The sequence below is a fragment of the Alosa alosa genome, chromosome 18, assembly GCF_017589495.1.
Source record: "Alosa alosa isolate M-15738 ecotype Scorff River chromosome 18, AALO_Geno_1.1, whole genome shotgun sequence".
NCBI lineage: Eukaryota > Metazoa > Chordata > Actinopteri > Clupeiformes > Clupeidae > Alosa > Alosa alosa.
In genome coordinates this window covers 18,929,980-18,939,979 of record NC_063206.1, presented here as the reverse complement: position 1 = coordinate 18,939,979, position 10,000 = coordinate 18,929,980, and the positions used below count along the sequence as shown (strand labels likewise).

The 10,000-nt window shown below is 46.4% G+C and overlaps 1 protein-coding gene across 5 annotated transcripts in view; it reads right to left on the bottom strand.

Moving 5' to 3' along the window:
* LOC125311580 (arginyl-tRNA--protein transferase 1) overlaps window positions 1–10,000 on the bottom strand; it is a 97,988-nt gene that overhangs the window by 17,483 nt on the left and 70,505 nt on the right. For 4 of the 5 annotated variants that reach the window (XM_048269788.1, XM_048269786.1, XM_048269785.1 and 1 more), the window contains exon 11: window positions 4,321–4,441. In XM_048269788.1, the coding sequence (XP_048125745.1) occupies window positions 4,321–4,441 (121 nt within the window). Of the gene's footprint in view, window positions 1–3,668; window positions 4,442–10,000 lie in introns of those variants that run through there. The other variant, XM_048269787.1, reaches the window with a different exon arrangement.

The window sequence follows — 10,000 nt, the reverse complement described above, 5'->3', positions numbered from 1 at the left end:
GGGCAGAAAGAAGGGGGGAGGAGAGAGGAAAGACAAACAGAAAGAGAGAGAGAGAGAGAAAAAGAAAGGAAGAGGAAAGAGGAATGACTAAGACATGGGAGGGATTCACTCACTGCTTTGGAATGAGCTGGCATGATATTGTCTTAAGCAGCCCAGTTAGGAGAGAGTGGTAGAGAGGGATCATGGAGATGTGGATGATGAGAGGAGAGAGAGGGATCATGGAGGAGGAGAAGAGGGAGGTGGGTGACAATTGTGGAGAGGGGGGTGACGTAGAGAAGAGTGGGCGAATATCACTATTAATCTGAGAGAGTGAGAGATCTAGGCAGGGAAAGAAAAAGGACAGGTGTGTGTGTGTGTGTGTGTGTGTGTGTGTGTGTGTGTGTGTGTGTGTGTGTGTGTGTGTGTGTGTGTGTGTGTGTGTGTGTGTGTGTGTGTGTGTCTGATGAGAGAGAGAGCTTGGAGTGTGTGTGTGTGTGTGTGTGTGTGTGTGTCTGATGAGAGAGAGCTTGAGTGTGTGTGTGTGTGTGTGTGTGTCTGATGAGAGAGAGAGAGCTTGGAGTGTGTGTGTGTGTGTGTGTGTGTCTGATGAGAGAGAGAGAGCTTGGAGTGTGTGTGTGTGTGTGTGTGTGTGTGTGTCTGATGAGAGAGAGAGCTTGGAGTGTGTGTGTGTGTGTGTGTCTGATGAGAGAGAGGGAGCTTGGAGGTGTGTGTGTGTGTGTGTGTGTGTGTGTGTGTCTGATGAGAGAGAGAGAGAGCTTGGAGTGTGTGTGTGTGTGTAACAATGTGAGTGCTAATGGTGGCGCCAGTCTGAACTGCTCTGCTCTGTTCCAGCTTTATGAGTGTTCAGCTGAATAGACAGATAGGCACAACTTCCTGGGAGAGAGAAAGAAAGAAAGATAGAGAGTGAGAGAGAGAGATAAAGAGAGAGAGAGAGACCATATACCTTGTCTGGGGTCAAGTGTCATATAAAGGGCTCAGCTTTGTGTCAGTGTTAGTGATAGTGTGTGTGTTTACACAAGTAGTGATACAAACACTGCTTCTATTAGTATGCAGGTGTATGACTATGCATGTCATATGCGTGCAAGTGTATATCAACGTATGTGTGTGTGTGGGGGGGCATATGCACATAAGAGGTTATTTGTCTCTATGAAAGAGAGTGTAAGGCTGAGTGTGTGTTTGTGTATGTGTGTGTGTGTGTGTGTGTGTGTGTGTGTGTGTGTGTGTGTGTGTGTGTCTGAGTCCAAGAGAGCCAGATAAAGTGTGTGTGTGTGTGTGTGTGTGTGTGTGTGTGTGTGTCTGAGTCCAAGAGAGCCAGATAAAGTGTGTGTGTGTGTGTGTGTGTGTGTGTGTGTGTGTGTGTGTGCGTGTGTGTGTGTGTGTGGGCGCAGGCAGGCGGTGTGCCCTGAGGAAGGCTGTGCGAGGTCACGTTCCCCTGCTAATGTGCGGTGTGTTCTCTCCCCCCTCTCCACTCCCCCTGCATGTGTGCGGCGTCTCACAGTCGGCCCTCCTATTATTATTACGCTCATAATCAGCTGTGTTAGAATGCAGGACTCGGCGTCGGCCACACCGCTCACCTCAGCCTGCCAGCAGCTACAACACACACACACACACACACTGGAGCGGAGACACTGCCGGGATACTCAGGCCGTTCAAACACACAGAGCGAGAGACACACACACAGAATTCATACGTACATCCACTCTGATAAAGGCACACACACACACACACACAGTTTTGGAGGATGCGCCCTCAATCCACAAGGTCCAATACTTCTGAGCTGCTCCTCCTCACTCACACCTATGCACATAAACCACCATGTGAATGACAACAAAGCTGTAGAATCAGGTGGAAAACCTAAAGCTAGTGCGATGGAAGAGCAAAGCTGGGTCATTCCATGTCAATTCAACCAGGGCCCACGCACTTAGGTCTCAAAAAATTCTGAAAAAATTACCAGGTGTACCCAGGAGACACACTGTAAAATTACTTTTATGTAAGATCAATACTTTCCAAGATACAGCCAGTTTTACGGGGGGAGGGGGTGTCGAAGTTCACAAGCCCATAGAGCAAGAACTAAACCAAGGAGGCTCAGATTTTTACATCGTTTAAAAGCTGAGAAAAAGCTCTTTCATGTGATGTGATACATGTAATGTCTGATGACCGTGCACTGTCACTTTCTCCACTGCGTAAAAGACTAAATTATTTTGCACTGTGAATGCTAAGATTATTTTGACAGGCCATAGGCCAAATAAAATATGCTATTAGTCGGATGCAAAGCAGAATATTGAAAGAAGGGGGCACCAAGGCCACATTGACCTGTGAACCTCCGATTTTCAAAGAGGCATCACGGACAATGCAAGGGGCAATGACGGCCATGGCCGTCGTGAAATTCCAACCCTGCCAACATCCATCATATTTTTTTCTGAAATAAAATGTGGGCAGCCAATAGTGGATGTGAAACTGAAAATCATGTATGCTTTAATGGAGTTAGCTTAATTTTCTTTACATCCAGAACTTACATTGGGTCTCCAATTTAGGACATCGTATAGTCTAATGCGAACACATCCCTTTAGCCCTCGGACCTGGTGAAATATTAACCTAAGTCTGTCACATCATATGGCCAACTATAAACATGCAATCTTCCTGTTCCCAGCATTAGCATAACACTTTGTGATTTTTAGCTTGTCACCTGTGACGATATATGCTAGTTTAAAGGAGAATTCCGGTTTGATTTTGACATAAAGTGTGTTGAAACATGATACCGAGTGTCTTCCAGTAGCAGCAACTGGAATCCATGCATTTCCACGGAATGGAAAACGTATGTACCAATAAAATTAAATAGAAATACATGAATACATTTACATTTAAAAAAGCAATAATTGCACGAAATACAGGTTGTTCACGACTCACGAGTCTCGAAGCTCGAGTCCGAGTCAAGTCTGAAGTCTTTGAGGTGGAGTCGCAAGTCAAGTCTGAAGTCACTGTTTGTGCAACTTATGGCCACCTTACACCAAAGAACTTTGACAAGATTTGGGAAAGATTCTTGAAAGATTGTAATCTTTTAACTAATGCGCCCCATTCAAGCTTTACTCAAAAGACAACAATCTTTCAAGAATCTTTCCCAAATCTTGTCAAAGTTGTTTGGTGTAAGGAGGCCATTAAGTGCAACTCGAGTCCAAGTCTCAGACTCAAGTCCCCATCTCTGCAGACTCTTCCTTCTTGAGGATTGTAGTGTTAGGTTTAATCAATTAATCATATCATAGAGATATTGCTCATGTTGAAGGCAACTGGATGTGATTTTTTAAAATGTTTTGTTTTCTTCTCATTTTCCCCCCTAACCAAAACATCTAGGAGGCCGTATGAAATTTGCTGGTGGGCCTGATCTGGCCCCCAGGCCTTATGTTAGACTGGTCTAGTCTCTGTCCAATAAAACAAGCATATTGCGTTCATTACTCCCGCCCACCTAAACTTTGGACCAATAGAATCTCTTTGTTATGTTATATCATGTCAATCTGTTAGATTATCTACCTCAGGTCCTTGACAACTGAATGAATGAATGAATGAATGAATGAAAGCGATCTAGCATCAGTGTTTGAGGTAGTCGACAAATGCTAACCCCAAACCCAGTACATTGTGAAAATATGATGGCTGCTATATAGAGTTTGGATTTATTGAAAATAGTAAAGAAAATCATCAACATCAACAATTATGAATTAATCATACCCCTCTCAATGCATGGAATATGATCCAATATAGTCCAGTGTGTTTTCTGGTTAAGAGTTCATACATGCACATTGTTTCTTACTGCAGCAGTCTTTCAGCACTACTTATTTTGATGAGTCAAAAACGTGTTAGCCTGTTACATTGTTGCACTAGTTATGCTGTGTTCTCTTGCTGCCGTTCATTTTTACATCTCTTATTCTTACATACTCTCTTGGTATACAGTTCATTTTACACACATTCCTTCAAAAGTTGACATTATTTTCAAGTTATGTCAAAATGCAATAAAATGTTTCCTTTTAAACTTAGGCCTATAATGTTATTAACATGGTATTTTATTTTAGAATTCAAGGTGCCAATGCATCTAACAGAACAAATAGTATTAGGTCTATGCTGAAATTCGTGTTGCGATTATGAAGGGGTCCTTGAAAATGTTTCTGCCCTGTAAGGGGTCCCTGGCTTCATATAATTTGAGAACCCCTGGTCTAGCAGACATGGATACTGGAGGTCAGGGTGCCAAGGGTGGTTGGCACAACATATAGGGTCACTGAGGAGTGGCATCCGGTGTGGGGTGGCACGGGGTGGGTGTGCTCCGGGGCATACCTGCTTGGCCGTCCTGATTGAGACGAGCGTAGGCTGAGGCGTCAAGTCGTGGCACACACTGCTCTATGGGCACCCATGTGAACGTCTCTGGGCACAGGAGGTCCGAAGGCAGGTATTGACCCTGAGAGAGAGAGAGAGAGAGAGGAGAGAAAGAGAGAGAGAGAGAGGGGGGAGGGAGAGAAAGATAGAGAGAAAGAAAAAGAATGGTCATTCTCAACTGCTCTTCAGTTTTCAACTTTATAACACAACTTACAACTCAATTCTGCGTTATACTGACTGTGTTGAGATTATAGGGATTGAAAGCAGTACACACCTCATTCCTCAATCCCTCCCTCCCATAATAAATCACCCTATCACAGTAACACAGTCATATCTCCATCACTATGGCAACCTGAGTAATGTCCTGTGAGTGGGTCTTGGAGGGAGACCGCGAGGGAAAGACTAAATAAACAGAGGGGGAGGGTGGAGAGAGAGGGATGAGAGAGGGGGGGGGGGGTGGAGAGAGAGAGGGATGGAGAGAGAGAGGGGGATGGAGAGAGGGGGGGTGGGAGAGAGAGAGGAGTCTGAATACAGATGGCATCCATAGGCCTCTGAGGCGCCTGCACTCAATCACAGCGCTAAACAAACACACAGTCCACCAAGACACACACACACACACACACACACACACACACACACACACACACACACACACAGCCATTGCACTATTCACATTATATAGAGCACATTGCCATTTGGAACCCTTCATCATCCAACACACACAAAAGCATACAGGATCTTGTCCTTAGATACACTAACATGCAAAACCATTAAAGACAGACAGCCAGACACACACATGCATGCACGCACACTGCGCGCGCACACACACACACACACACACACACACACACACACACACACACACACACACACACGCCATCATTAGCCTCCACTCTAAACAATGCGACACCTCCAATGGGACCTCTGCAACATCTCAGACTCACACACAAACACACATGAGGTATAAACACCCTCAGTGCCTAAACAGACCCCTCATCACCTCACCCTCAAACACACACACACACACACACACACACACACACACAAAACTGATTGCTGTAAACAATCAGAAACTTTCTTTCCATTAACACACACACTGATGGTACTGTTCCAGGGAGTTAGGCCTATGTGCTTACATTCTCCTTGATCTCAAGGAGAAACAGCGTGTGTGAGGTGTGTGTGTGTGTGTGTGAGCGTGTGTGTGAGTGTGAGTGTGAGCGTGTGTGAAGTGTGTGTGTGTGTGTGTGTGTGTGTCAGCCAGCACCCCAAACCCACACACCTGTGCCATACCTTGCACACCCCGGTGGGTACAAGGTGCTCAATGCACGGATGAGTGAGAGGACAGGGGGTGGTGAGAAGGGGATGGGGGATAGATAGAGTGAAGAAGGGAGAGAGGGAGGGAGAGAGAGAGTGTGAGGGAGGGACAAAGATAGACAGAGGGAAAGGGAGAGAGAGAGTGTGAGGGAGGTAAGAGGAGGGTGAGGGAGAAAAAGGGGGGGGGAGAGAGAGAGAGAGAGAGAGAGAGAAGAGTAGTGGTGGAAGGAGAGGCCCAGGCTGGTTGTGCTCAGTGGAAATCAGACGGACGATGACAAGCGAGCGCTGGGACGTGTCGAGACCGGCCCTCGGTGAGCAGGGACTTGCGCTTGCAGAGAAGAGGCAGAACGGTGGGAGCAGACGCGAGGCTGTTGGCTCTGCTTTGTGTCTGAGAGGTTGGGCAAGAGTTTGTGTGTACAGAGGTTAGATTGTGTCGATTCTCCCCCGACAACTTGGGTTAGGTCTCTCTGGACGTCGTCTACTCACTTCAATGTGCTACGAAATACTGAGACTGTAACTTGATTCGGTCATATTGGTGAATTAAATTAAGCTATCCACTCCACACACCTGCTTGGAGATGTATTTCACTCCAGGTGTGTACACTTTGAGCGACTCGGCGAGCGTCCACACAAAGGAGCTTGTGATGACTTATTGCCCGTTATCGAATCAAAGAGAGAAAGGGGGGACTAACGCACGAACCAGCTCCTTTTGCACACATCGCCAGGCGAGCACCCAGCCTGGGAACGCTGCACCAATGTGTTGACTCAGGCTGGCGCGTATGTTGAGACTGGTCTGCGAGCGTGTTTGGAGAACAGTGCGCGTGTGTGTGTGTGTGCATGTGTGCGCGTGTGTGCTGGAGCGCCACTCTCTCTCCTTCCCATGCTGAGTGCAAACACAGGCCCTGCGCCGCTCAGCTCGGGCCGGGCCGTGTGAAGCTAGGCCAGACACACACACACACACACAGCACTCAACGCACAGCAACACCCCTGAGCACTCACAATGAGACAGATAAATGCAGAGAGAGGCGGGCCAAACCAAACACACACACACACACACACACACACACACACACACACACACACACACACACAGGGAGGGAGGGAGAGAGAGAGAGAGAGACAGAGAGAGAGAGAGAGAAATGGGGGGGGGGGTCAGATGGAGAGAATGAAAAAGAGAGAGGTGCAGAGAGAGAGAGAGAGAAGTGATAGACAGAGGTAAAACAGGCAGAGGACAAGAGTGAGAGAGAAGTGAAGACAGAGACAGACAGAGGGCTGAAGAGAGTGAGAGATGTGGAAAGAGGGAGAGAGAGAGGGGGGCAGAATAGAGACCAACAGACACAGAGAGAGAGAGAGAGAGAGAGAGAGAGAGAGAGAGAGAGAGAGAGAGAGAGAGAAGCAAAAGACAGCAGACAGTTCAAAGCTGCCTGTGGTTTCAGGGAGGGCTGCGAGGTTCGGAGAGAGACGTGGGAGAAAACGAAATGCCTGTTCGCGGTCAGCCCAGCGAAAAATCATCCTACATGCAGCCAGGGTTCCAGTGTCACAGAAAGTGTGTGTGTGTGTGTGTGTGTGTGTGTGTGTGTGTGTGTGTGTGTGTATAGAGTTGTATAAAATATCCAAAACCCACACTTGAGTAGAAGTACAGATATTTCATAAGAAAATGACTTAAGTAAAAGTAATCTATAAGCATAGATCTTAAGTCTTAAAGTATCTATTATTAACATGACAAGTAGCCAATTATAAAACCTAGTTAAGTACTGAAAGCAGCAGTACAAAGCACTAGTAAAAGGCCTGGTGGGGTGACATCCCCCTCCCTTCGCTATGCTTTTAATGTAAAAGAAAGCAGTCAGAACTTTGGATAGGCTACTAAGTTCATGCAGCATCTTACAACTTGGTGTCTTATGTTACAAGGGACTACACTGTGCCCGGAGCATCTTGGGGTTAAGCTCAAGGGCACAGCGGTGGACACCGGGAATTGAACCCACAACTTTTCAGGCTTAAAGCAACACCAAAGAACTTTTCCTCTGTCGCACGCACTATTTGTTTATCCAGCACCAGCTTTGCAAATAACAATGTCCACAGACAAGGTAGAATATGTTGCATGATTTTATGAAAGTACGATGTACAGTATTGCGACATCAGATGCAAGTCAAATTTGTAGTTTCTCATGTCTCATTCCATCGAACTACAGATCCGCTACCCGATCCGGCAAACTTACATAGTGCGGTTATAGCTGATAGAAGGCCGCGAAGTGAATGCAGAAACTGCCGTTCACCCTGTTACGAGTTGATGGACCACTGAAACGATTTTGGAAACATTATTTTAAGGTACAAAAAAACTCTTTGGTGTTGCTTTAACCACTATGTTACCACCGGCCCACATTACCTCAGCCTACTCTCTATTTAATGCTGCTAATGAAAATGTAGTGGAGTAAAAGTATACATTTCATTTAAATGTAGTGAAAAATAAAAACTCAAGTAAAGTACAGATACTCCCCATTCATACTTAAGTACTGTACTTAAGCATTTTTAGTTAGTTACTTAACATCTCTGTGCGTGCAGAGTTTGACTTTATTGTTATTAAGTCTCTGTGTCTGTTATAGTGGCGTGGCCTCATTGGGTTCTGTTTTTAGGGTTAACTCAACAACATGATATTCACTCTCACTCCTACCTACACACACACACCACACACTATTCCTCTATTAACCGCAGGCCTAATCTCCCCCTCAGTGAGTACTGACCGGAGAGAGAGACTGGACTGGGGCAGAACCAGAGAGTGGAGAGTGGGACTCTCCAGGCTCCAGGTCACGCTGTTCGGCCTCAAACACACACACACACACACACACACACACACACACACTCTGGCCTCCGTCTGAAACGCTCACTACGGGCCATTATCTGGCTCCGCTGGGCCCTACACATACACTAGCACCCTAATCACAGAACAAATCACAAGAGCAGAGGGGGAAAATACAATACAACACAAATGCGCCAATAAATCAAAGCACTGGCGCGGCCGCGAGCTCGAGTTTTAGCGGTCCTCCGAGCTGGAGAGATATGCCCCCCCGACTCCTCCTCCGAGCTGTCCAAGCAGCCAACTTCTCACTTCAGTTCAGCTGCTGAACTGAGGCCTCTTGCATATGGAAAGCTGATAATATCAATCATCATGACTGTTTTTAAAGAAGCGCAAGTTTCAAAAGGAACAGCAACATAGGTTTCTGTGCATAACAGTGGTTGGTTTATCCATTTGAAATAAAAACAGGTGGTGATTTAGCACCTGCTCCAGACAACAGCAGTGTATTCTGCCGTTCATTACAATCAGTATTGAGATTTAAACTCCCTAAGTGAGTTTGACTCTTGTGAAAGTGACTGGTCCAGCTGACAAGGTGTCCTGTGTCCTGTGTGTATGTGTGTGTGTCCACATAATGTGCCCAGATGGTCCAGTGTGTGCCCAGGCCGTCCCTGGAGACCCCGGGAGAGGAGAAGAAAAGAAGTAAATAAAAACATCACTTGTGTGGGGCCCGGCTGCAGTTGCCAACACCGCTCCCAGGACAACGCCGGCTAACAAGTCAAGACAAACAGCCCCATGATCTGCCTGCCGCTACTTCCCCCCCTTGCTTTGCTTCTCTCTCTCTTTTTCTCTTTTGCTCTCTTCTCTCTCTCTCTCTCTCTCTTGCTGTCTCCCTGTCTTTTGCTCTCTTTCTTTCTCTTTCACTCTCTCTCTCTGCTTTTGGAGGGAGGGGTGTGACCCAAACACCTCCATCTTTCATCCCTCGCGCACAGATATGATGAAGGTGCTGGTGATAGACTGACTGTCTCTGCAAGCCTCATTGACTTTCACTGTGCAGGGGAAAGATGGAGAAGGGGAGGGAGGAAGGAAGGGAGGGAGAGACAGAGGGGGGAAAAAGGACAGGAGCGAGGGATGACAGAGATGGAGGTATGGATTAGATGCAGATGATGTACAGGGTGGTATTTAACGCCAAGCATGACCCTCACAGGCTGAGGGATAAACACAAGGGGGCGGAGCACAGATAGGCAGAATGAAGGGATGAAGGGATGAATGAATAAAGGGATGAATGAACAAATGAAAGAAAGAAAGAGAGAAACAAAGAGAGAGAGAAAGGTAGAGAGAGAAACAAAAGCACAAGAGAGAACAGAAATAGGATTTAAGAGTAGAGAGTAGATTGGAGAGTAGCATAGAGTCCCTCTCTCTCTCTCTGTCTCTCTCAATTTAATTCAATTTAAGAATGCTTTATTGGCATGAATGTTTCAGGAACATTATTGCCAAAGCTCAATTACATGTACACGTAAGAGGTTAAAAATATAAATGTT